Below are 27,271 nucleotides of genomic sequence, written 5' to 3' on the forward strand. Positions count from 1 at the left end.
TTGTTAACTTCCCAAACAGGACCCCAATTTTGTCAAACTCCTGGGTGAGGAGGAATGAGCTGGCTCCCCTTCTTTATTCAACCCCCCCTCGATTGGTCGCAACAAGGTTAATTTAAAAAGGATCCCTTCCCTCGTGGATACCTATTCCCAGTCCAAATTGTATTTGTGTTTTAGAAGGAGCCAATTTAACCAGGCTTTCTTGAGTTAATGAAAGAGTAAGTTTATTAGTTACTAAAAACCCGAGAAAAAAATAATAAAAATGCAACACGCATACACACAGATCAGAAATGAGAAGTTGAGTCCAAAAATAAAAGTTAAAAAAAATATGCAAATCAGTCTTTTGCTTGTCCGTGAGGAGTAGGTGGTAAAAAGTTACAGCTTTTAAGTTGGGTGACTCCGAGGAGCTGACTTTGGCAGTTGAGCAGTTGGTTTGGAAACACTTGGTTCTGCAGTTTAGCTGGAGGAGCTGTCCTGTTTCTTTTTTACTGTGGCTTTGCTGACTTGCTTCCAGCCAGAGAGAGGGAGATTGACTTTTACCTGCAAGCTGCAGGGATGTCTAGTTGATGTTTTTTTCTGCTGGGACCTTCACAGCACACACTAGCACACCAGAACTAGAACACCCAGATCAGGTTGGCATCTGCCTTTTTAAATGATTTCCTTGTGTATTCCTGGAAGGGAAAACAAACATGTCTTTCGCCCAGAATCTGTTTTTTATTCAACTCAGGCCATTTCCACATTCTGAGATGTAACTTGACAGGAGATGGTTTCTACTGAGATGGTAATCAGTCCCCATTGTCTCTGCAACCACAGGAGATTAAAGTTCAGTCTTTTGCATTGCATCTCTTCATTTCAAGTCTCTGTCTGAAGTAGGCCTTGACACATTTTTAAGTGCGATATTCCATTCTTTCTAGACTAGTCGGTCAAGTGTAATCCACATAGGAACTTTCCAGAAAGTGGTTACTTTACATTCTCAGTCAGCTTTTGCTTGTATGTCTTTTTAAAAAAAACACATATCTTCCTTTAAAATGTTCAATATGCCCTTAAGTAATTTGGGGCCATGATCCACTGTCATAACACTCTGTTTCATACTAATACTTTCAATAGAGTGGCCTGCAATAATGTAAATAATCTTTAAGCCAACTTACAACATGAAAATAATAGAACAGTAAGTTTTATTTAGAAAAAAATTAAGCTTCTAAGTATTTAAAGGTATTTTTATTCTGTTAGTACGCTGTAAATCATTATGATTTAATGGTTGGCAATTATTTCACAGAATTTTGCAAGCACATGATTAAAAAAAACATTATGCAGTTTTGAACCCATGATAAAATCAATAGGTGCAAATTCAATTTTATCCCTTTCTCTAAGCAACCATATTCTTGAACATGTCTAATAGCATTGGTTTATAATCTACGCAGTGTTCCTATATTAGCCTGCATAACTTTAATTAATGCAATGTTCATGTGCAAAGCATAATCCAGTACACACATAAATAATGAACCGCTTAAACACAGGCATTGTATAAAGGTGCTGATTCTGGCTACACAGGTTGGATATACAACTTCCATTTGAAACAGCAAGAATGCTGACCTAGAAGTCCTTCTGCCTTACCTGTGTATTGTCGAGCATTAATCATTAACAATAGTTTACAATTCCCTACTGTTGCCTTGCAGGACTAGTACCAGTAAGTACTGAATGAATCATAGGGAGACAGAACAGGCATTCAAATGTCTGTAACGTTCAAGCACTATTTCTCTTAGTCATTTGTGTTGTGTTTAAAAATATTTTTTTAACTTCAAAAACGACCACGATTACATAGGAAATGTTCACATTTTACAAGATTTTCACAGTGGGTAAATTGTCCAAATTGTTGTAAGCAATTGCTCCAAACTAATCAATACTGGGTATGTTGAATTATCAGTTCTTGGCCTGGATTTTGGGGTCAGTTGCAAAATGACAGCACTTGTCACTGATCTCGATGAATGCTGCCCACTTTCTAGCAATTTCTGGCATAGATTTCATCTTTGCTGATTTTAATTTGAATCTGGCACCAAGTCAAGGAGATCTCCAGACAGCAACAGAGATGTCATCAAGCAGGGTGAGCAGCCAATCACACTAAAGAATTCTCACAGACAGCAAACCGGGAAGTAAAATGAACTTATTATCCTTCACTTCATGTGGATTTTACAGAGAGCAAAATAAAGGTGGGACATACACATCAGAAGCTGAAATAATGTAAACAACTCCTTTAAAAAGTACTAAAAAAAAATGGAATTTTTATCATAATGGAAAAAATTGACATTACAAAAATATAAAATTAGTTTTCCAGGGCCAGAGATGTTCTTCAGTAGTTATAACTTAGTACACCTTTAAAATCAAAGTTACACCTCATTATCAAGGCATAACTTTTTCGGGAGCTTTTAACAGGGATATTACAGTTTGAAAGGGGAACTTTTCATCAGTTCAGTGATTTCTAAAGGTTGTTGTCTGCAGGGTCTTCAACAGCTCCTCCTAGGGAGGAGCATGGAATCATTGACAGCAACCTCTGGATTCCTGCATTTAACTGCACATGGGCAAAAGTTGTTGTCAGCTTCACAGTTGTAATAACGCTGAATGCTGACAATTTCGCTGTCAATATGACCACAAAATCCATGCCGTTATCTCTTTTATATACTTGTTCTGTCCAGTCTGATATAGTTTGGTCAGGGTCTTTGGGCACAATGTGAATGTTATTTTACCCTTTGAACTGTGCCCAAGAAACTGTTCTACATCATTTCCTTGCTGAGGGTTGACCATCCAAAAGCTGCGTTTTAAAAGTGATGCTTTTTAACAGTTTCATTATATGCAAAAGTATTACAAAAATAATTGCAGAGTAACCTACAACAGCTAGTAATAGAAGTGAATTAGCTCAGATATGGAAAAGGGGGAAAAATGAATGGGCATTGCTCTGAGCCTGAAAAGCAGAGAAGCCTGAACGACATACCTGGTTCCAACAGACTTTACTTGGAGAGAGAAACATCATCATTATGGCATATCAATAAGTAAAAAAGCTCTAGATTTTGTCCACAAAAATTAAGCTGGAGTTGTCCCATAATCCTAACTAAAAAGGTCGATAACAGGTGATGATTTTTTAAAAAAATCTGGTGACAGCTCAGTAGAAAGAAATAGATTAATAAAAAAAAAAGTTTGGCTCATTGCAGCATGTTTTCCAGGTGCTGCTTTCTTGGCCACAATAAAAGCACACAAGTTTCTAATCCTTTTCAATAACTAAACACTGATTATCTTCCTTGGTATAAAGTTTAGAGTCTCCAACTAAAGACTTAAAAGCTGACAACATAGAAAATGTAAGAAGTCAATAGGTTCATCACTGCTAAAATATTATTTGTCACTCTAGTTTAAGTAAAGCCTAGGTAAATAGTGTCAAATCCCAAAGCTATGAGTTAGGTTTCCGTTACGATACTACTACTTAAGTACTTGCCTACAAAGACAGTATATCTTGTGGGTAGGCACAGTGGAAGTATGCAAAATAAATGTGAAAAGAGAGAAATTTGTTTCTTTCTAAGTTAACATGGTAATACAATTATCAACTTTTGTTAAAAAATTTTTAGAGATCATTTATTTTTCTAATATCATTAAGATTGTCTTACCATTTCTGTCCATTTTATATCTGTCATTTTTATCATGCCATATCCTGACAACAATATGTCAAAAATTGCAGTGTGTGGGAACTGATTTTTGTGTATCTTGCCTTCTTTACCCTATCTTCACTTATAGACAGAAATAGGTGTATGAAATTAGAAAGTACACGTATAAATACATTTTTCTAAAGTAACACGGAACCATGGCGACTATATCATTCCTTCTTCACTTGACCAAATGACAGCCAGCGCTTAACCATTCTAAAATCTACCCTAAAAGTATCAGTCCTTACAGTGCTGTTTAATTCCAAATGGCTCAACCATATTCCACTAATGATGCTGCTTTCTTGAGATCTTCACTGTTCTGCTTCTTTTGCAATTTTAACAATATTCAAGCAGGAGTGTGATATAATTGTTCTTTTATAAATTTCCATACAGTTTGATGGGTTCAGGTGCTTGGTGTCCATCCGTGCATCTGCTTAGCTATTTGATGCATATAACTAACATCGGGTCGAAGATCGGGTTCAGGGTTGATGCACATGATCACCAACTCTCGTAACTAAAATACAGAGTAAAATACAGTTTGTTAGACAAACATACAACAAGTTGTACCATCCATTCTTAATTAGCATATTCGTTTAGATAATATCACCAACTTAAACACCTCTGTGTTCTTTTGTTCCTTTGTCTGTGACATCTCTTGATGATCTGCTCCTATCACTGCTTGCTTGTCCCTACAACCACACCAACCCCCCTCCACATCTCTCCCCCCACCCAACCACCCCACCCCCCCCACACCCCCCCACCCACCTTAAACCAGCTTATATTTCACCCTTCTCATTGTAAAGAAAAATCAGTTCTGTTGAAGGGTCATGAGGACTCGAAACGTGAACTCTTTTCTTCTCCGCCGATGCTGCCAGACCTGCTGAGTTTTTCCAGGTAATTTTGTTTTTGTTTTGGATTTCCAGCATCCGCAGCTTTTTGTTTTTATGCAACAAGTTGTTTTGTCACTACATTTTTTCATCAAAGAGACAGGAACATTCATCTCTATCATCTATTAGTGGGAGTACTGCTTTCTCACTAAGTTTTGTGAATAATATGAGCTACTTGGGACCATAGTTTTATTGGGAATAGAGCCCAGAGCTGAGTGAATTTCTTAGTAAGCGCTGCAGCAAGAGAGACCAATGCCCCACCCTTTTGGGGACAAAGGACAAGGATACCAGTTCAGCGTCTCCAGCATGAAGATACATGACTATGTAACTTGACAACCAATTGTGGTGTAAGCAGTTTTTGAAACCGTTAACTTATAGCACCTATATGCAGTCACAATGAAAAACCACTTCTGTCATTAACTATGCAAAGTGCTGACTCCTCCATCCAGTTTATAGTTTTCAAATTATGATTTTTGGATACAAACTACAATTTGTAAAACGCTCCCCAAAATTTAGGTCTGCAAGAAATCTACAAATTCTTTGGCTGTGATTCCAAGTCACATCATCCTGATTTAAACCAATGATTATCCAACAGGTATTGCTCTGTAAACCACTTGCAGAACACATTGTAATTAATGTTAAATCAAAGAGTGCCAAAAACCGTGTTTTGGTTGGTGATTGATAATTTCACTTTTAAATGAATAATGGGAAAAGCTTTACATTTTTAACCTGACTAATTAGGCCATGGGTAAGAACTTTGTGAATGAAATAAAATTCTTCATCCTCATATAAACCTTCAGTTCAAATCAGTAATCCCAGTGTGAAAAATATTAGCCCAGTGAAGGCAAAAGTTTTTAAGGTCATTTAGTTCCAAACTGTGCACATTTCATCAGGGGATGTTCTACAGTGTCACAAGGGGATAGTATTATATCATTCTCTGCGGTAATCATGTATTTTATTCTACAGTAATGAAAAATCTGCAGCACTGTGGTCTCATTATTGCCGAACAAGGACATAGGAGATAACTGGAATCATACACGTACTTGTCTATATCTTTAACCGTATTGCGGAATGAACAGTTACTTGGGGAATGTTTCAATTTGCTAAAACACTAGGTGGAATGTTCTGCTCCCATTGGCAATGGGCGTCATGGTGGATGTGATCAGAAGATATGGTGAGAAGGCCAAAAATCGACTTTACACTGTCGTGAAATCAGTTTGCGATCATCCACTCCATATGGTGGGCTGCATTTCCCACCTCCAAAGTCAGGAACTTCATTTTAATGGATTTGTATCTCATCGTTGTGCCTGCACACCGGAACCATTCTCCCCATGTCAAATTTACCTCCCACCTTGGCGTGACTTCAGAATGGCGGGATTTACCACTGCCCTTAAAAGGTGTGCAGCTGCTGAACTGAATGTCGAGGGTAACTCGGAGGTGAGTGCTCACAACCCGGCGCAGTGCTCACAAGGGTCGTCCGTAGGACATCAAGAGAGAGACGCCACCTCCGAGCTGTCTTTCAGTGCGGTGCCAGGGGAAGGGATCCAGCGTAGGTGGGACCAGGGAGGGGGGGTGGGGGGGTGGTGGTGAACAAGGCAACACAGGCTGAAGGAAGTACACAAGCACGTGCTGTGGGTGAAGTTGAGGGGGGGAGGTGAGGGAAGTGGCCACGCACTCGGAAAAGCTTGTCAAAAGTGAGCATTCTTCCATAGCAGAGACTGGTCACCAGCAACTCCATTGACAGGCTTGGATTCGGTTGTCTGAAGCTTTTGTGCCCAATCAAGCAACACAAAAATATGAACGTGTCACCAAATGCTCCAGAACCTTTCACCCTTGGACGTGGAACAATTGACCAACTGGGCAAGTTGTACAATCCCCTTGCGAAATCTGGCCATGGAGCAGTCACTGGGGGAGGTGCTCACAACCCCTTCTGATGTCCTTACTCAGGTTTGGACCAGTATCCCTTCACAGTTCAAGCTAACAGTGCAGCCTTGCAGTGCGGGTTAGGAGAATGCCTGTGCCTGAGCTGAGAGCACAGCCTGCAGTCCAGTGGCTGAAGCTGCTACCAGTCGGTCAAGTGGAGCAGGGAGGAGGTGGGTGCACCGCACACTGGTCATCCAAGTAGTGGCCGGCACTCTCCGGCAGGCGTGAAGGGAACTTGAAACCCAGCCGGAGGTGGAGATTTAACCAAGAGAGGCCCTTAGGAGACGTGCTAGCCCATATGTCTCTCTCTTTGATCCTGGAGGAGGAGAACATCAGGATCATGGGGGTCTGGTCATCTAGCGGTGTGCCTCATGGCCTACAGGAAGCAGAGAAGGAGAAGAGTGCGACAGAGGTGCCTGGCTCGGTAAAGGGAGGAGCAGCTCCCTCAAGATGAAGGCGTGGCAGGGCCTGCTGCTCACACAGCTGAAGATCCGCAGTGAGCCCTCGCTCATAGGCGTCTCGCTAGACCCAGGGTCTATAGACGGCGCTTGTCATTCCTGTAGATGACTGAAAATCAGTGTCGCTGAAGACTGTGCATGTCTAGGAGGTGGGTCGGTCACATTTGCCAGCTAGGGCAGGATTTGGTATCACAGGGACATGGAGGGCATCCACTGCCAGCGGTTGTGAAAGTGACCATCGTGCTCAATTTTTACACCAGTTGCACCTTCCAGGGCTCCACAGGTGAGCCGTGTGGGATCTCGCAAACCTCCACCCACAAGTGTATCCAGGAGGTCATGGACACCATATTCACGGAGGCACAGAACTTTGTGCATTTTGCCTGGGATCAGGAAAGCCAGGAAGCAAGAGCGCGGGGATTTGCGCAGACCTCAGGTATTCCAGAGGTGCCATCGACTGCACTCATGGTGCTTCGATCTCCATGGCAACAAGCAGCCCAGTATGTGAACTACAAGCGCTTCCACTCATTGAATGTTCAACTGGTCTGTGACCACCACAAACGCATCCTATAGGCTGCGCACGATTCCCAGGGAGCATCCAGGACTCCTACATCCTGAGCAGGTCTCAGATCCCTGACATCTTCCAGGATCCACAGACGCTGCAGGTTTGGCTCCTGGGGGACAGAGGAGGTGGCTGATGCTGCCTGTGCAGCAGCTGCAGACTGCAGCAGAGAGAAGGTATAACAAGGCTCATGCTGCAACCCCAACTTTGGTGGAGTGAACGATAGGCGCTTTGAAAATGAGGTCCCGGTGCCTCGACGGGTCCAGTGGACACTGCAGTACGGTCCCCAGAGGCTGTCACGCACCATTGTAGCTTGCTGTGCACTACACAACCTGGCGCTGCAACAGGAGGGAGGACCTGGCTGAGGAGGAGATGGAGGAGCTGCACGTCTCCTCTAATGAGGATGTCGAAGGAGATGTTGGTGATGGGGCCATCACACTGTCCAGACGAGACAGGCACGCTCCGGAGGCCCTCATAGCCACAAGATTCATGCAGGATGATGACAAGATGCAGTGAGGACAGTCCTGACATCCTCACCTGCCTCTGTGAACGTTTGGCTCCTGTGTGGCTGATAGCAGCGCACATGCCCTCAGCGCTCAGGCTCATGTCATGGAGACACAGCGGAGGCCCTAATAGTCACTAGATTCTGATGAATAGATTCTGATGTTCACAAGAGGAGGATGTTGATGACATGCAGTGAGGACACTCCATAGACCTTCACATAGCCTCTGTGAATGTCTGACTCCTGTCTGGCTGAGGGCAGCTCGCTTGTGCTCTGTGATCAGGGTCATTTCATGGAGACACAGCCATGAAACTTTAAATCCACCTGATCCTTTGTCAGCCTTCAGCCCCTGTCCCCTTCAGGAGCACAGCGTCACTGGTCACAGGTGCTGACGAGATGGGGGACCAGCCTCACCTTAAAGGCACTGAGAGCACACAGAGAGAATGAGGGAACTCTGTGACACCTGCCCACTACATTCTGGCAGCAATGACCAGCACCATCGAGGTGCAGACATCAGTAATGTGTCCAGTGAGTGTGAGGCTGGACCATCACTGTGGTCTGAAGGCTGCACAGGGAAGAGGCCCTGGACTGAGACACCTGCCTTTATCTTGCGCAGGAACCAAGGTTTCACATCTGAGTGACATGAACACTGCCCATCAGAACAAGGAGCCACAGGCAGGGAGAGATTCTTGGGAGTTTATTGACAATAGTGAACATTATGTACAAGTGATTAACACCCGTGCCCAGGCTGTGAAACGACATCTTCTTCTTAACATTCCTAACCCTGCCGCTACATCTTGGTGCTCCCCTGTCATCCGCAGCGGAGGTGGAGGCAGCCTGCTGACTGCTGTGCCCTGTCTGTGATGACCTTGGTGGGCGTCCTTAGGAGGGCTGAGACCTGGAGAGCCCCGGCCTGCTTTGGGTGTCCTGCTGTGGGCCAGCTGCACCCTCCTCGGCCTGTGGGGCTGGAGATGGTGGGGGGTCACAGGGAGAGGGGATTTGGATTGGCTGGACGTTCCCGGAGTCCGCCTGGGTGGATGGTCCCGGGGTGTCGAGCTGCGGATCCTCCTCCCTATGTGTGCCCGAGGGCCCCTGGCTGACTCCTCGAGGAGAAGGGGAAGCAGGAGTGAGGTCGAGCTGCACGGATGAGATTGTTCATCCTTTCTCTGCACTGGATGGCTGACCTCTTGTGTGCAGCGTTGGCACTGACCCCTGGAGTGGTCAGACTCCTGCGGCCAGAGAGCGGGTGTAGAGGATATTGCAGTGGCCCTCCACAACATCCAGAAAGCATTCCAGGGATGCGTGACTGCATCGGCCGGCGGGGGGGGGGGCTGCACTACTCTTGGTTTTTGGGGCCACGTCTTCACCGGAGCAGCCTCGGGCTGCAGGCATCGAGCAGTGTCCACGTAGCTGCAGTTCAAACTCGGTGCCCGGAGTGAGTAAGTGGCGAGGTAAGGGCATGGTGGGCAGTTCGGAGGCTGCCCGCCAGTGAGAGGGTATGTTTCCCACGACTGCATCATTTATGAGGTGGGAAGAGGACAAAACGCTGTGAAAATCCACCATTGCAGCCGGCAGGTCAAACGTCATTTTTGACACCTGCTACCACATTTATTGCAATTCTGGGACGATTCCGCTCACAGTTTATATGATTTTCTAAAAATCAGCTTGATTCAATTATCCTGTTCAGGCCAATTCAGTTTCATAGTACGTTGCCATTGACCTTTAACCCAGAAAGGGAAGCAGCAAATTACCCATTTAACATCAGTAGCAGCTCAATGTTTCTGGAAGTTGCTAATGTGCAGGAAATGAGATGGCACACTGCCTTCCTAAGCTTTGGAATGCATTCATGGTGCTGCTTTATACTATAGCTAATGAAATTGCGGCACCCCAAAAGTAATCCAGAGTTGCTGCTAGAGTCACAGGTAGCCAAGCTGACTACCTGGTTATTAGTTAGCTCAATAGCTTTGCCTATCTGTATGGCCTGTTAGTGAAGTTTCCCAGTGATTTGGGAAGAAACAAAGTCATTGTAACTTTAAAGCAACTGTATGAGTGCAAACATGCACATGTATGGTTGTTTTCCATTGTCCCAGCTATTGTGGCATTTGTTTCCATCTTGATCCAGCCGGGGACCACTGTTAACACAAAAAGGGCCTCTTTGATGTCACCACCCCTACAGGAAAACTGGCGGACTCCACGGGAGATGTCATGAGTCACCAAGGGGTCCAAAATGCAGAGGATTTAGCAGCACATCAGGAAAGGTTCTGGCAGCATCAGAAAACCATTCAGTTCTTTCATAAATTCACATGCAAGCGTGAAGTGCAACTTAAAACCAGAACTACTGACTCATTAGTATTTAAGGTTGGGCACTGAAAGCAATCTTTCAGACAAGCCTAACTGCATGATGTCTGTTCATTTGCTCCCACATGCTGGGATGGAGGGTGAAACTAGAGTGTCAAACTTCATACTTACAGCATCTAAGTGCTACTTCTCTGTAAGCAGGACAAGGCAGTGCATAAAAAGAGAAAGCAAACCCGTGAAACTAAGTTCTCATCTTCCTTTGAAGAAGCCAACTCCAAATTCTGAGGCCAGAGACAATGGAGTGAGAGGGAAAGCCAAGGTTTGCTGTGATCTAAGATTTTTTTTTTATTTTACTCCCCTTTACTCAATCACTCACTGGAGTGAATATACTTCCAGCGCACCATTAGACCTGATGAACAAGAAGCTCAGTACCTGCATTTCAGTCAACGCGCACAGGATTGTCACGCATTACAATCCATGTGCCTGTTTCGAGGGAGACTTCCAGTTTATCCCCAGAAGGCTTTGCTCTTAACATTTAATTGGAGGGAATTAAGGTTCATCCGGGACTGGATGTCAGATAAGCAAGTTGACAACATAGAGGAAATGGAAGTGTCAAGAGGTGGAGCTGGACGTGGACATGTGGAACTTGACACCATGTCCTCAGATGATGGAATTGTATCATTAAGAAATAGCAGTAACAGACCATAACCTTCTCCAAGGATTCTTTGGAGGTCGAGAAATCATTCTGGGGTCTAAATATTGAAATAAGTTGAAGCAAGTATTTCAGGACAATTAGTGTATTGTCCCATGGGTGTACTTTGCGCCTCCAGTGTGACACAAAAACCTCAGTTGTGCCCTTAAGTGCATCCAAACTGGATTGTACAACATGCAAAGTAGCTCAGTGCTGACAGGGAAATAGAATTGTCTCAACTCCTCCATCCATTAGATCTTTGGGTTTTCTAGATTGAGGCCTGGAATACAATTCTGTTATCCTGCACATATGACAAATATAATCAGTGATGCATCTGCCAAGCACTAGGAACTTGTTCCTTATGAGGGAACCTCAGTATGCGAGGTCTGTCATCAAATCCTAAACCAAGCTCGGTCTGTGTATTCTATTGACCAAAGGCTGCTCTTTAGGGATACAGTGCTATTCATCTTTAACTCTGCTAGTTGAGCAACAATCATAAGATTTACATATGCCAAAAATACTTTTCATGTTTATCCCTAGTTACAAAATTGATAACAGACTAGCAAAGAGCAATGACAAGTTGAGTTTGTTCTTGAATCAGACCTCAGCGACACGAATGTCTTATAACTGTAGCTACACTCCACAATCCAATGTGAAGTCCTTTCCACTTCATCACACTGACCCATAAAATGAATTTAATTATCTATTCTTTTCTTGCTGTGTATTTTAAATATCTAGCAGATAAAAAAAGGAAGTGGCAACGTATTAAAATGGTGCTTTTTTTTTTCCTTGAATGGATTGATTGGGGTAGATTTTCATCTCCACTGTCTGGATGTTAGTGTTACCTACATGGAGCGCAGCAAGAAAGTCTTGTGGAAAGAGTTGAATGTTCTTTCAGAATCTGTGGCTTTTTCTTCGCTTCACTTCAATGGGAGGAAATTCCATTGAATTCGGCTGGATTTTCCTCACTGTATTCCAGCCAGATGATGCTAAGTGTCCAGGTTGTATACTCAATATCTCCCCTATTCAGTCTGTTATACTGAAATGTTGAGGATTACCACAACTGTGAAATAGGTCCTCTCTCTTTTAAGTGTCAGAGTTAAGATTTTGAACTTCTACTGATTTAGAAATGTAAGTGTCACTGGGTTGTCCGTAGAATGCATTGCAAAGCCTGAGCTGAATTTTCCTGGCCCATTGATGATGGGCTGGGAGGTGTGAGAGCTGGCAAAATGTTGGGGGGTTTGGAGGGGGGGCGGGGTGGTGTGCGTGTTGGAAGGAAAGCCTGACAAATTCTCGCTGACATGCCATGTTGCCGGTGGTGGGGAAGCTGGCGGCATTTTGCCCATGTTGTGAGGTCTGCTGCCATGTTAGGGAGACCACCCAGCGAAACCTGGCCAGCCCTCCCAGCTGATTCCAAAAGGGCCACCTTTGTGGATAGTCCATGGCCCACGGAAGGGGGCCCCACCCCGGTGGCAATGGCCCACCACCGGCGCTCAACGGACCCCCTGACTGCTGGGTCCCAGCTGCCACGCTCTGGTGCCCCCAGCCCAATACACCTGTCCTTGAGGCACCTGCTCTTTGGATCTTCAGCCCTCAGCCCTGTCCGCTGTTAGTGGTGGTGCTGCTAAGCTGCCGGCCCTCTGACGGGGCTGGCACTTTAACCGGATGGTGGCCCTGGTAGCACCCCCTTAATTGGCTGCCCCTGGAAATATGCTGCCCAGGGTCCCGTTGCCGGCCAAAGTAGGGTCAGTTTCCACTGTCAGCCCCGACAGAGCAACTTCAAGGGTGGGTGACAAAACTCTGCCCCATAAATCAATTAACGCAAAGTTGACTTTGAAAATGGAATAATCTACAGGAACGTTTGAGGACTCTGGGTCTATACGCGATGGAGTTTAGAAGGAGGGGGGGGGATCTGCTTGAAACTTACAGAACACTGAAAGGCCTGGATAGAGTGGACGTGGGGAAGATGTTTCCATTAGTAGGAGAGACTAGGACCCGAGGGCACAGCCTCAGAGTAAAGGGAAGACCTTTTAGAACAGAGATGAGGAGAAACTTCTTTAGCCAGAGAGAGTGGTGAATCTATGGAATTCATTGCCACAGAAGGCTGTGGAGGCCAGGACATTGAGTGTATTTAAGACGGAGATAGATAGGTTCTTGATTGGTAAGGGGACCAAAGGTTACGGGGAGAAGGTGGAGAATGGGGTTGAGAAACGTATCAGCCATGATTGAATGGTGGAGCAGACTTGATGGGCCAAATGGCCTAATTTCTGCTTCTGTGTCTTATGGTCTTATGTTGCTGTACAACTAAAGAATCCAGTTGAAATGCATGATTTATGATCAGCTTATTCCCTTTTTTTAAAACAACTTTGTTTCATTTAAATTTTTTACCAATGCATGATGATATATTGGTGAAATGGAGCAGCTGGTTATAAATATATTTATGAACATTTTTGTGTGTTATTAACTGTGATAAACTGTTTACACTGAGCAGTTTCAGGAAAGTGGAAGTAATTACATTTGTATTTCCAATTTTGCACCACCAACTCTCCTCACTCTATAGATTTATCAAGTTATTCATTAATATTCATTCAGTTATTGAGGTGTAAGCCTGCAAGAAAAAGCACAAGCTGTATTGCCACCATGCACGATAATAAGACGTTTCGGGTGCATAACCTAATTTCAAGCTCTGTCATCTTCCTGTTAAATTTCATTGTCACCTGTGGTTCAGTTACCCCAAGACTGGTGTTTTAGAATCAGAACTTTTCCTCACACCCCAGATTCATATCACGTATATTGTACTGTCTTGTAGCACTGCCAGAGGGAGTCCAGCAGAAATAGGCATCCGAGGGAGAAGCCATGTCTTCTCATTATGTTGGAATTTCTCTCAGTTATTGGCAGACAGTGAAATAAAGTGTACTGAGACCCGGCCAGCTGAACTCTGATGCCACATGTTATGAAAAACAATTTTATGTATCCAGCTAAAGTATAACGCCATAAGTAATTTACTGACAGCAGCATAGACTTAGATGTGGCCAAACAGAGGTCTACAAAATAATTAAAGTGCCAGATAGCATGCCTACAGATAGATTATTTCAGTTTAAAAGATTGGGAAGGACCTGGAGACACGAGTTTAAATCATATAGCACTAGCGATATACATGGTGGTAAGGGAGGGAGGGTTTGGTTAGGATGCTGCACTATTATACTCTGGGACAAATTTAATGGACCAGCTGGCCTTCGCCTGCCTGTCAATTTTGTACGTACTTACATACATAGGCCTTTATAAATACTGATCAATGTTTAAACGTAAACTCTTATCTTGTTGTAACTACATGTTTTTTTTTCAATTATGCTTTGTTCCCCTGCAGATTTCCTCCCCCTTACACAGCAGTAAGAGGTTTGATGGATCTGCAATGTACATTAAATTACTCAACAGAAAGAACATTCCGTGAAATTACAAAAACTTGGTTTAAAACATTAAGCTGCTTTATTTTCTGTTGGATGAACATGCAGAAGACTTTATTGATTTCTTTCAATCAAAAACTGGTCCCTGCATTGTACTATAAAATAGTGAATGCATTTTTCTTCCCTACATCAGTGGTTACTTAAATTAAATGGAAGATGTCCATTTTTCCAGTCTAAGCAGAATCTCTTTTTCCTGTAGTATTCTGTCTTTTTCTAGGCTATCTTTACTGTGGCTTCACTGAATTAGTGGCTTCTCCCCTGCAAAAGTTTCACCCTCGCTTTTACCCTGCCTTCAAGGACATCAGGCAAAGGGTCTTTCCATACAATGATTGTGAGGTACCTTTTCGATTACCCAGGTAAGTTTACAAATGGATTATGGTTTAATCTCTGGATAGAACAACTTCCATCTCATTTAACCAACTTTTGTCCGGGAGCCTGTTTCACACTTTTGCTTCAAAAAATGTTAAGGGTAACTCTTATTACCCAGGTAAGTTTACAAATGGATTATGGTTTAATCTCTGGATAGAACAACTTCCATCTCATTTAACCAACTTTTGTCCAGGAGCCTGTTTCACACTTTTGCTTCAAAAAATGTTAAGGGTAACTCTTATTTTCAAATCTTTTCTGTAAAAGGAAATAGTCAAAATATCCTGAAATGTGGCTGTAAACCATTTAGCAAATGCAAATATTGAGCCTAACTTTGCTCACATAGCATTCTCTACATAATCTCTGAGTTAGGAAGCTCCTCCTCGAGGGAAGAGTTAGGCTGCGTACCTTTTACATTACAATCCTCTTAGAGACCAATAACTATAAAAAAAAACTTCCAGTTCATAGCTAAAAGGATGACACAACAAGATTTCACAGTTTAAGACTCATACTGCGACAAGCAGACTAAAAGCAATTGACTGAACACTATTGTCGTAGACATAATTTAAATGGCAGAACAGCACTTTCCTTTTTTACTTTTAACACAACTAAAAACCCAATTCACAGAATAACTTCACACTGTCCCTCACATAGTCCTTGGAGTTTCCTGGACACAGTCCAAAGTGATTCCCAGCCTCCAAGGGTTTACCTCTGTTCATTTTCTTTCCTAGCCTGGTAATTTGTAACCCCAAACTTGTCTTTCGATTGTTTTTCCTGCCGAATTTCCCTCCAGCACAAACTAGGCAAATCTTTCAGCCTCATTTCAAATCCTCACAAATTTGGTCTTTTCAGGCTGGGCACAAGCTCCTGTCCACATTCCTGCACAATGAGCGATAGAGGCTTTCATCCTCTAGCTGCTCCCTCGTTCCCAGATCCTGGCAGACTGCCCGTGTCTCATAGTTGCAGGGATATCTTAGAAACTATTCCCCTCTCAATGTCCATCCCCATAGCAATGTAAATCACATGGCAATGTGAATCACATAGGCTTAGTATCAAGGTAGAAATACTGATTAGTTATCCCTGAGATCCCAAATTTCTTTTATCTTGGAAGGAAATGGACAGTTTAGAGCATAACTGCTTCTAACCTGACATTCTCAACACCTTCCTGGGACTTTGGGGACTAGCAGTCTAACCGCTGTAAACACAGATGCTGCTGCCATTGTCTCCAAGTATGAACACCTGACACCTTCTCTCCAGCAAAGCAACCCAAGCCTCCCTTGAATTTTTAACAGCCCCATTACCCAGGCCTGTTATTCAGAACAGGCATCAGAACAGTCACTTGATCCCCTTCATTTTACCCTAAGCTAAAGACCAAGTCACAAAACATAACAGTCTCATTCTTGTAACATTTGGGTATCTTCTAATGATTGGAAGATTGGAATGAAGTCCAGGGAACCATTGATGACTGACCCACCAACTTAGCTATGAAAGGGACATGGGAAGAGTACATTTTCATATGTTGAAAGGCTAACAGTACAAGCTCACTGTGCACTCTTTATGAGGTAAGAATACCATAGCATACTTGGAAAAACAGCAAAATCTTTTTAGGTTACCCTCAGCTACTGACCCTATCTCACTCCTCCAAGTCACCAAAGAAAGACATCAAAGGAATATTAATATTAGATCTTAGTTTACACTTTAAATTTCAAAAAATAGTAAAAGAACAAATGAATAGTAGCAGACATGTAAACTATACTATTCTAACTTCTTAGTACAAAATAATAAATAGTTCATGACTGTAGCGTTAAAATTATTTCCTCACTAATTACAAAAGTCACGGGGTTGATGTTCTTCTCACTAACCATGCAAGTTAATGACCAGATAAGTAGCTGGACAATAAGTGGGAAAGCACAGTGCTGGTAAACTGTACAAGCTCAACAGGTTAACCTTAAGCAAATACCCACACAGATATTTGGAAATCACATTCGATTATAATTGTGAAACAGTAGGGAAGTTGTGAAAGTTTATTTCAATGCAATGTTTTCAGGTGGAATTTTAGAATCACCTGGAAATCTGATGTGGGTCCTCCCATTTCTCCAGGGTTCCTGCCAAATTCCACCGCCAAAATAATGGCAGGAGATTGGAGAAGCCCAATGGAAATTCTATCACCATGCATGTAAGTGAATCTGTATTTTACAGATTGCAGAAAAGAGCTTTAAAATATTGATTAAAAATTCCAAAATATAATTAAGAAAATAATCAAAACCAGTCAGAGTAAGATGGTGCACAGAATGTTGTGATAAACGTATTGAAACCAAGTGCTATAAGCTGTGAACAAAAGTCAAATATGAGCAGGAAACAGAAAATATAAACGAAAAATTAAGGTCATGTAAAGAGAATGTGAAAGCAAAGGAGCAGGTCTGTGAAAAGTCATTGAGAGAACATTTCAAATGAAGGCCAGTAAAGAAGAATCTGAGATTACATAAAGCACAGAGATTGCTACTGGTAATCCCCAGTGAGAGTTTCACCACAAATATTATACCTGTTTTCTAAATCCAAACCCTGGGAAGATTGCAAGAAAGATTTATCGATGAGACAATAGGATCAAGAGTTCTGGAGCGAAAAAAAAATTGCAAACATATTTCCCACAAAACAAAGTGGAAATAAAAATCAGCAAGAAAACAATTATGACTTGGGAGGGGGGTAAAAATTGCTTTAAAAAGAGAGGAAGAATTTTTAATCATTTAACAAGGCCATTTTAACGCTGCAAAACCTTTTCTGTGAAATGTTTCAATTTTGCTTTTGTTTAGTAAGCTCATAATCCCTGATAATTTATAAGGTTCAAAGCACTTCAAGTTTTGAGGCCTTAAGCTGTGGGTTTATGTGGTTCCCATGGAACGTATATGCTTCTTAAATGGTTTAGAGATGGAAATATGGGATAGATTTACATGTTTTGAATTTCATTGGGTGTGAAGCAAACAGTACAAGCTCACTGTGCATCCTATGTAAGCTAAGAATATCATAACATACTGGGAATAACAGAGAAGCAATTTTAAATTACCTCTGCTACTGACTCTACCTCATACCTCCAAGGAATCCTTCTTGTCTTTGAAAGACACCAAAGTAATACTAGACCTTATTACATTTATTGAATAGTAAATGAACAAGTGGGTAATAACAGACATGAAACATACACTACTCTAGCTTCTTAAATAGTACAAAATAATAAATAGCTGGAGTGTAGTAGTAGTGTAGTATTAAAACTATTTTCCCACTGAGTACAAAAGTTGTTTGGAATATCATTTTCTTCCCAGAAATTCAAGTCAAACATCCAATTTTTGAAGATCCTAGATCAAATTTATAGGTTTGAAAAGCACCATAAGTTTTTTTAAATTTATTCGTTCATGGGTTGGAGGCATCACTGGTAAGTCCAGCATTTGTTGCCCATCCCTAATAGCCCATGAACTAACTGGCTTGCTAGGCTATTTCAGGGGGACGGTTAAGAATCAGTCACATTGCTGTGGGTCTGGAGTCACAGGTAGACCGGACTGGTTAATGACATCAGATTTCCTTGGTGATCCAGATGGGTTTTTACAGCAATTGATGATAGTTTCATGGTCACCATTACTGAGACTAGCTTTCAATTCCAGACTTATTTTTTATTAATTAAATTTCAATTCCACCAGCTGCCATGGTGGGATTTGAACCCATGTCCCCAGAGCATGAGCCTGGCCTTCTTGGGTTGCTAGTCCAGTGACATTCCAACTATGCCACTGCCTCCCCCCAACCTCCCAACTGCACCCACCTCCCCCCGACCCACCCCCCAACCTCCTGAGCTGAACAGTAATTTAAACAACTCTTCGCCAAGTTCAAAAAAATGCAAATCAGAAACACAAGTGATCACGTTACAAGATTTGAATTCAAATTGAATGGTTCGACTCCTCTCTCCATCAAAGCTGTTCAGTGATGAACCAATCACTGTAACATCCTATCTTACCTAACTGTGAGTGAAGTTGGTTTTTAATCTCTGATGTACTGTTACAGTGGCTTTCAAGACAGAGTTTGATAGATTTTTGTTAGGCAAAGGCCATAAAGTATACGGAACAAAGTTGGGTAAAGCGTGTTGAACTACAGATCAGCCATGATCTAATTGAATGGTGGGGCAGACTTAAGGGGTTAAATGGCTTACAAGTGTTCCTAAAGTTCCCTATGTTCATATATCCTACACGTCTTCCTATAAAACCCAATATTCCTTAAAAACAATTTGTGGCCTGATTCATTTGAGAGCTCTTATTGTTTTATGAACTTGAACCTCCCATCCACCTGCCAAAGAAAACCCTTTGCTCTTCCACACCATCCAAACTTCCCCCCCTCCTAAGAATAATTATTGCTCTTTTTAACCAAGATGCACTGTCTCACATTTAGTACCCCATGTCACAATTTATTTCTTTCTTTATCTTAACTTATAGCCTTTTGTGGTTCTCATAATTAAGACCCTTGAATCATCCGAGTGGTTCCTTGTTAAAGACTTGCTGACAGTTCACATGCATAAGGTCTCCTCATATTGTCCCCATCTTGCACCTCTGCCCTTAGAGATATTGGCTCTGGAGCAATCCCCCTCTCTGATTATTACACTGGGACCTTTGCAACCACCTTTCTTCCCTACCATGGATTTGACATCCTGCTGACTATTGGTTCCAATGTACACAGGCAAGTAGAGCTGGGCTACAAAAATTGCAGAGGGAGTGAGTAAATGGGGTCATAGCAGTTTGAGGGAAACAGACTGAGCAGATCCTACACCAGCCAACCTCAGTTGTTCCCTAAAAAAAGCTGTATTTAAGAAACGAAGATGCAAGTCAATGCCCACGATACAGGTAGGCAACAAAATTGAAAAGATTGAAAGACTTGAAGTAACAGCAACGACAACAACCTGCATTTGTATAGCGCCTTTAACACAGTAAAGCATCCCAAGTGACCTCCAAGGAGCATTATCAAGCAAAATTTGACACCAAGCCACATAAGGAGATATTAGAACAAAATGCTTGGTCAAAGAGGTAGGTTTTAAAGAATGTATTAAAAGAAAGGAAGAGGTGCAGAGAGGTTTCATGAAAGAATTACAAAGCTTAGGGCCTTGGTAGCTAAATCAGAAAGTAGTGAATCGGTGACACTCGGTGTTTGTGTTAAAAAGCCGGAAGATTGTAAAAGGGGGGGATAAAAACACGGAGGGAAGTAAGGTTTTACACGGTTTTGAAGTTGAAGGCAAGAATGAGGTAGAGTAGGAGACAGCATGATGAGCCTTCATTTCAACTCTGGGAGGAGGAAGTGCATGTGTGCCAATGCAGCCTGTGTTGTGGGTGCCTGGCCAGCGTTGCTGTGTTTTGGAGAAATAGCAATGCTTAGTTAACACACCTCTGCGTCCATTCCTATCAAAGCTTTGATGCATATGTAAGGATTCAGTCTGCTGCACTCTGCAGGCTGGAATTGTGCCCCGAATGAGAGGAAAGGGAAGAATGCAGAGGCCAGGGCAAAGAGTGGAAGGAGACAAGAACTCAGGGTCTCCACTTTAAGAAAGGGAGAGAGGACAATCACAAACATGTAACTGTAATAGCTGTTTTTTTCCCTTGTTTCCAGTACAATGAAACTTAATTTCAAATAAACCCTTTCCTCAGAGAATAGGGAACATGTGGAATAGGCATGTACAGTTAATGCTGATTCGTTGCATTTCTTTAAATGAGAACATTATCTGCTTCTGGCTGGAGTGGAGGTCACATCGCACAAGAGATACCTTTCCTCTGATAGTATAGAGTCTCTGCGATCTTCTAGACTGCTTTATCATCACCTAAGGGGCACTGGACTTGTATCTATTTTTCCTCATCGTCCAGGAGGTTACCTGGTTACCCGGCTCTGGGTGGTCGGAGGTCATGTACATATCGTGTTGTATGAGGCATCAAAACAACGTCAGACAGATTGATGGGCCGGTCTGGTCTGTTATTTTTGTACGATTGTAAGTTATATTCATAAAAGTTGAACAGGATGTATTATAAAATTTTATGTATTAAATTGTTTTGGGTCTTTAGACAAATAGTGATGGGAATAGAGTAAGCTTAATGCTAAGCACTCTGCCTTCAGTCCTGAACACTAAACTGTGTAGGACTGTATTATTAGTCGATACAGATCTTTATCAAATAAAAACCTAAATCTTGCATAGGGAAACATTATACTTTCCAAAAGTCATTTTTTATTCTTATTTTGACAATGATAGAAATCATCAAACATTATCATCTCCCGTGGTGCATCCATCTGTGTGAGTGTGTAGAACATAAGATTACATCCTGTATGGAATTGGACAATTCTCCCTTCACAGTTTGGTTCCTTCAGTTGTATTTTGGTGATCATTTTGTAATAAGCTCCCTACAAATCAATCTGCAATCATAATTCTATAATTCTATAAATTGAACATGAAAAGGATCAGTTATAATTTTAAACTGAAATGCACTCAATCGGGTTTTTTATTTATTGCTGGTGCCTTGAGTGGAAAAGCTGACATCTTCCGAGCCTTTTTTTGGCACCTGGGGTAGGACTTTCCTTCTGGCGTTGGGAACTAGACAACAGGACTGTCTGTGGGTCCCCATCCCACCCCTGGGAGAAGCAGTCACGATTTTCATGGCAGAGGACTATTAGTAAGATGAAGGTGGGGGGGGAGGGGGAGGTCACCAGGCAGAGATGGCCGAGTGTAGAGGCCACTAAGTAGCCACAAGTGCCTCTGTCACCTGTAACTGTGCACTTTTTTGTCTGTTTGAACACTATGTAAATATTGACACACAAAGCTAGATATGTGAGCCTGCTTTCATTAATGGTGGGACAGGAAAAGAGGGATGAAGTGATGAAGGGGAGCAAGGGTCTGTGAACGGTGACAATGAAACCTCTGGGCACATGTGCATCCATTATGGGCTGTTTTAGGGTGGATCTGTTCCAGGCCGTGTCTTCAATGGAAGTGTTTCCACAGGCAGCTCAAAGTGAGTTCCCTACTGTGCTGTTCATCTTGGCTTAGAGGAGCAAGCCTGGATTAGATGATCTCTGATACCAAGGGCATTTTGATGAGACCCTCATCCCAGGCCTGGCCACCTCCCTGAGCAGCTGGAACACCCTCTATGTTCTGCATCTTCCTCCATTTCTTCAAGGGTTATCCCTTGTCTCTGATAGTTTGCCCATGCAGTTTGAGGGCTGGAATGAAGACCAGCGGCAGCCAGGACTGTGAAGGATGAAGGAGAGATGGCAGCTGACAGGAAAGCAAGGGAACATATGCAGGAAGCTCTTGTTGTGGTTGCAGACCAGTTGACCATTAAGGCAATGGAAACACTTCCTGATGATGAATCTCACTGGCCGGTCACTCAGTACCCTGATGGCCATGTGGGTGCAGTCCATGATGCCCTGAACCAGCGGGAGTCCAGCGATGAAGATGAGACATGCTGCCCTTTGTGTCTGTGAGACCCTATCTGGCTAGAATTGAATGTACTGTCCAGCTCTTGCAAAAACGGTATCAGTGACCTGCGAGATGTGATGATGTGCTGCCGCTTGCAAGACGCCACCGAGGTTCGCTGCTGATCTTTAAAGGGAGCCGGAGGCAAAGAGGTTCAAGCCCACAGTGACTTTGACAATGACTGACAGGGCACGGTGAGCAGCGCTGTGGGGCATGAGCTCTTCCAGCACAAGGGTGAAAATCTCCGGGGCCATCTTCCTGGAAAGCCGCAATCTCACGGGACTCTGGTTCTCTGACATGTCTAGATAGCTTCATCTTTAGCAGTGCAACTTGTGTTGAGAATACGGTATTCATGGACTTCCTACCCCACAACCTCTGCCCTTCCAATACCTGGAATTCTGTCCTTCCTGCAGAGGATATTTCTCTTCATTGTCACTGGACTCGAGATCTGAAAATTGTGCTCCTACTGCCAGCTGCTGCCTTGCTTGCACTCAGGTAACTTACCAGTTGTGTTTAGAACCCAATCCCCTCCCCTTGTGCCCCACAATGCCAGTAGGGTGACGACCACCTGCAATGCTTAGTGACCACTCTCCCTGCAACTTGCACTGACTTGAGGTGGCTGAGTCACTCTCTAAGCTCTTCTTCCTTTTATGAGGCCATCTGATATCTCAGGGCAGTCACAGCTGATTCTCTGCTGTGTGTTGTATTAAAGTGCACTGCGGTGTCTCAGCAATGAGATCTTGAGACTTGTATATGTAAACATGAACCCTTTATTGGTAGCCTTTAACTATTTACAGATCCAGGGTATTGTCATGCATGGTGCTATTACCTCCAGCTTGTTCTTTCTAGACTGTTCTCTCAATTTATTACCATGTGACTCTATACATCATACCTTGGGCGGTGCTATTCTCCAGTCCCACGTTAACCCTTGCTTTGCTGAGCACCTTTCTGTTACAGTGGCATGTAGGCAAATACAACATCACACAGCATCCCTCTTACTTTGCCAAAGAAAACTTTCCCCCCTTCCAATGGAATACTACAATACAATCTTTACTTTCCATCCCTTCTCCCCCTCCTCAAGCCTTTGACTTTACAAATCAGATGGTCGTGAGGCTTGATAGTCCTCCCACATCTTGGTCTGGTACGTTTGGAGGAATGGTAATAGTACTCTGTGTTCCTAGTACTTGGTTATCTCCATTTGATTTGCTTTTTGCCTTCCTTCAAGTTGCATCTCTCTTCATTAACAACTCGTCTGCTTTATTCCGACACTGTGGGTTTATCCTGTTCCTTCCGCAGGGAATTGTACACTCCGTTCATTCCTAGAATGGACTTGAATTTTCTTTCTCCATGGTGTCCGCCATGTTCTCGCTGGGTCTTCACGTTTTGCTAACAGAATCTTCCTTCCCACTTGCTTCACAATCTCAGCCAAACCTTTGTTTGCTGTTTTATTTTCCAACCATTTTGCGAGCTTATGATTCTTTTCATTCAGCTCAATGGTTCTCAGTATGTCTGAGGCATGCAGTGCTTTTTCTCCTTCTGTTTCCTTGCGCTTCAATGTCAGGTTTACACTTCCCGGTCTTATTTCTGTCTTTTTCTCTGTCTGCAACAGAACATTGTCCTCGTGCTCCATTTTGTTCTCACTGTTGGCCAGGCCTGTCTCCGATGAAGTCTTAGCTTGTTTCAGTCGTGTAATTGTGCCACTCCTGGCTTCACTATCTGATTGCAGCTTGGAAAGTTCAATCACTTATCCTTTCAATGCCTCTTTCTCATTCAACTGTTTCTTCAGCTCTTCAGTCTGTTCCTTGTAGCTTTTGGCTTCCTCCTGGAAGATTGAACATTGCTGGGTCTTCTCTGCCAACTGGTTCTTTCAGTTTGTTCAGAGTGATGTTAAATTCATTTTCTTTCTCTTTGTAATTTTCCCAAAGAAGAAACTTTGACCTAAGGGATTCTTGTAACATGTAAAGGTCTGTCAAGAAGTTTTCCTTTTCTTTGTGAAGCTCCCTCGTTCTTTCTTGGGCTTTTCTATAATTCAATAAAATCTCTTCAGATTTCTTCTTCTATGCTTCAAATTCTGCTGTTTAATACAGGTGTCATTTCTTCATGTTGTTGAAGGGTTGTGCATTTCTTTTGCTTTTGATTATGAAAGACAATCAATTGTTCTTTCAACTGTTCATTTTCTTCTTGACCTCTGGCCAACTCACACCGTACTTCAGTGCTTTGTTTTGTTTTTACTGATAGTTCCAATGCAGCTTTTTCTGAAGTAATATTCAATGTCCTTTTTTGTTCCTCATGTTTTTCCATGGTTACATACTGATTCTTAAAGGAGCCTTTCAGGGTCACAACTTCTTTGTGTGATTTTTCTGCCTGCTGTTTCGCCTGGCTGTAAAATCTTGTTGAGTTTTCCCAACTCCTACTTTGATTTGCCAACTGAGGAATTGAGGATCATTATTTTCTCCTGGTACCTTTGTGTTGTCTCTGAAAGTTGTTTGTTCAGATCTCGAACAGCTTGGTTCATTGAAGACATCAGTTTATTGTGCGTTTTCAAAGGTATATACTCAGCTGGAATCTTGTGCTTTAAATCTTCCTGTTCAGCTCTGATGTGAACATTTTCCTGTAGAACAGCTTTGTTTGCTTTTTGCACTTTTGCTGCTTTTGAGTTAGTTCGGAGAGCTTTTCTTCACTAACAGCCATCTGCTCACTCTGCATTGCCACCTATCTCTGAACATCCCACACTTTGGGAGTCTTGGCGGACACATACTCCAATTGGGGCCCTTTAAAAAAATGTTTAAGGCCACAGTGCTTCAAAATAGCAGCATTTAATTTCTGGGCGTTTTTTTTCTCTCTCTCGGCAGGTGTTTTTGAACATCCTGTGCTTAGGGAGTTTCATGATCTGATTCTGGGCCCTTTTGTTAAATTAAAGGAACAGCACTTATTTCTTAAACTCTGGAGATCGTTTTAAAACCCAACAGGCTCTTCTTTCACTTTTGACTCTGTCAGTCGATTTTTTAGTTTTTTTTTTAAACCATTGTTTTTTTTACTTCCAGCTACCCTCTGGGTACTGAGCCTTTGGGACTGCCGCCCATTCTAAAATGTAAGTACAGCTTCTTTTTTAAATAATTTTTGCTCTCCATCTCATGATCAGGTTCCTTAACTCTGCATCACTCAGGAGTCTTGAATAAACTTCCACTCAGCCATATTGTATTATAGTGCGCTGTGGTATCTCAACGATGAGATCTTGAGACTTGTATATTTAAACATGAACCCTTTATTGGTGGCCTTCAACTACTTACAGATCCAAGGTATTGTCATGCACGGCGCTGTTACATCCATGCAGGCTGGTTCCAAAGAATTCTTTCAAGACTGTTCTCTCAGTCTATTACCTTATGATTCTACGCATCATACCATGGGTGGTGCTATTTTCCAGTCCTACATTAACCCTTGCTCTGCCAAGCACAGTGACATGTAGGCACATACAACATCATACAACACTATATATCTGTCTCCATGTACCTGGTCTGCCTCTGGCCCAGCGAGCAACATGTGCACCCCACCAAAATCTCACCCTGTCCCTCAATGAGCTCTTTAACAACCTTAATTACAGTTATCAACGGGTCTGGTAGGTTCTTACGGCCGCTGTGTACCCCACCCCTCCATTCTAGTGAAACTAACTGGCGGTGGGAATAGCAATGGGGAATCAGCATGATGGCTGATGCTGGCTATTTCCATCCCATGCTTGTCTCCATTCCTGCCCCCGACAGGGCCTAAAAATTCAGCCCTGAAGGCTGACCATCTGTTAGCACTACTGTCGCCGTTTCATTCAAATACATTTTCCAAACAAACAGTAATTGTCTCCGTTGGCAAATAGCTCCTCATTCATGAGCTCAGTTGACCACTTACCTTTTCAGAATAGTGCTCTGCTGGGAGAGGTGGGTAGTCACATTGTTCTATCTTTTTACAGAGAGAAAAGAGATTCATTTTATCTCCATAAAATGGACTTTGGAGTGCGGCCATCTGGGGTAGGAAGGAAGCAAAATGATGAATGATTTCAGATGATTACTTTTAGACAGATCTTATGTTGTATTGTTCATATCTGAAAAGTTCTGATAGATTTACTTTTACAGTATATCTCTATATCGCAATCATTATACGTGTAAATGTTTACACCCATCAGAGAGATAGTCACTTAGAATTTCCTGTGTATTTGTGCCAAGAGGCATAAAATCTTGAGAAAACTCAAATGCAGGTGAGCAACGCACATTAGACCCGCATTTCCTTTCCTATGACAATCTAATGATCCCTACATCCAAACACTTAATTCATTAAAGTGATGCTGCTTCCTCTGTAAAGACCTGTACCAGCAAATTTCCTGAAACTACTCGTGATCACGAAAGATATAAAGTGATGCCAAGAATTTTAAATGCAGCAAGAAACAATTATTTATCTGATGTTTTATTATATATTTAATGACTTCATTAGAAAATATCTTCACTGAGACCAGCGCTGTGTTTTCTGTTCCTTAAAATGCATTTTTATGGCATCAGTGTGAGTCACATTAAAATGGAAAAGGTTTCATGTTTGCATGTTTTTAAACATGCTGAGCCCAATGTTCATAAATGATACTTAGGAATTTTTAATTCATACTTTAAAAAACATATATTGTGAGCTCTTCTCTTTCCTTGGGTCTTGAACCATTTATAATAATGAAGACTTATGCTCCAGAATTTACCGTGCCCCTAGCCAAGCTGCTCCAACACTGGCATCCATCGGACAATGTGGAAAATTGCCCAGGTATGTCCTGTCTACAAAAAACAGGACAAATCCAACCCGGCCAATTACTGCCCCATCAGTCTACTCTCAATCATCAATAAAGTGATGGAAGGGGTCCTCAACAGAGCTATCAAGTTTGCTTAGCAATAACCTGCTCACTGATGCTCAGTTTGGGTTCTGCTAGGGTCACTCA

General features: G+C 42.6%; 1 protein-coding gene across 8 annotated transcripts in view; it reads right to left on the bottom strand.

Annotated features, from left to right (window-relative positions):
* Positions 1-245: 245 nt before the first annotated feature.
* Positions 246-27,271, bottom strand: part of LOC121280870 (serine/threonine-protein kinase Nek6-like) — a 360,301-nt gene continuing 333,275 nt past the window's right edge. For 7 of the 8 annotated variants that reach the window (XM_041193187.1, XM_041193189.1, XM_041193191.1 and 4 more), the window contains 2 exons: positions 26,209-26,322; positions 1,154-4,197 (listed from right to left, as the gene is read on the bottom strand). In XM_041193187.1, the coding sequence (XP_041049121.1) occupies positions 4,087-4,197; positions 26,209-26,322 (225 nt within the window). In that variant the 3' untranslated portion in view covers positions 1,154-4,086. Of the gene's footprint in view, positions 799-1,153; positions 4,198-26,208; positions 26,323-27,271 lie in introns of those variants that run through there. The other variant, XR_005943736.1, reaches the window with a different exon arrangement.

This window comes from Carcharodon carcharias, chromosome 8 (genome assembly GCF_017639515.1).
Source record: "Carcharodon carcharias isolate sCarCar2 chromosome 8, sCarCar2.pri, whole genome shotgun sequence".
Lineage (NCBI taxonomy): Eukaryota > Metazoa > Chordata > Chondrichthyes > Lamniformes > Lamnidae > Carcharodon > Carcharodon carcharias.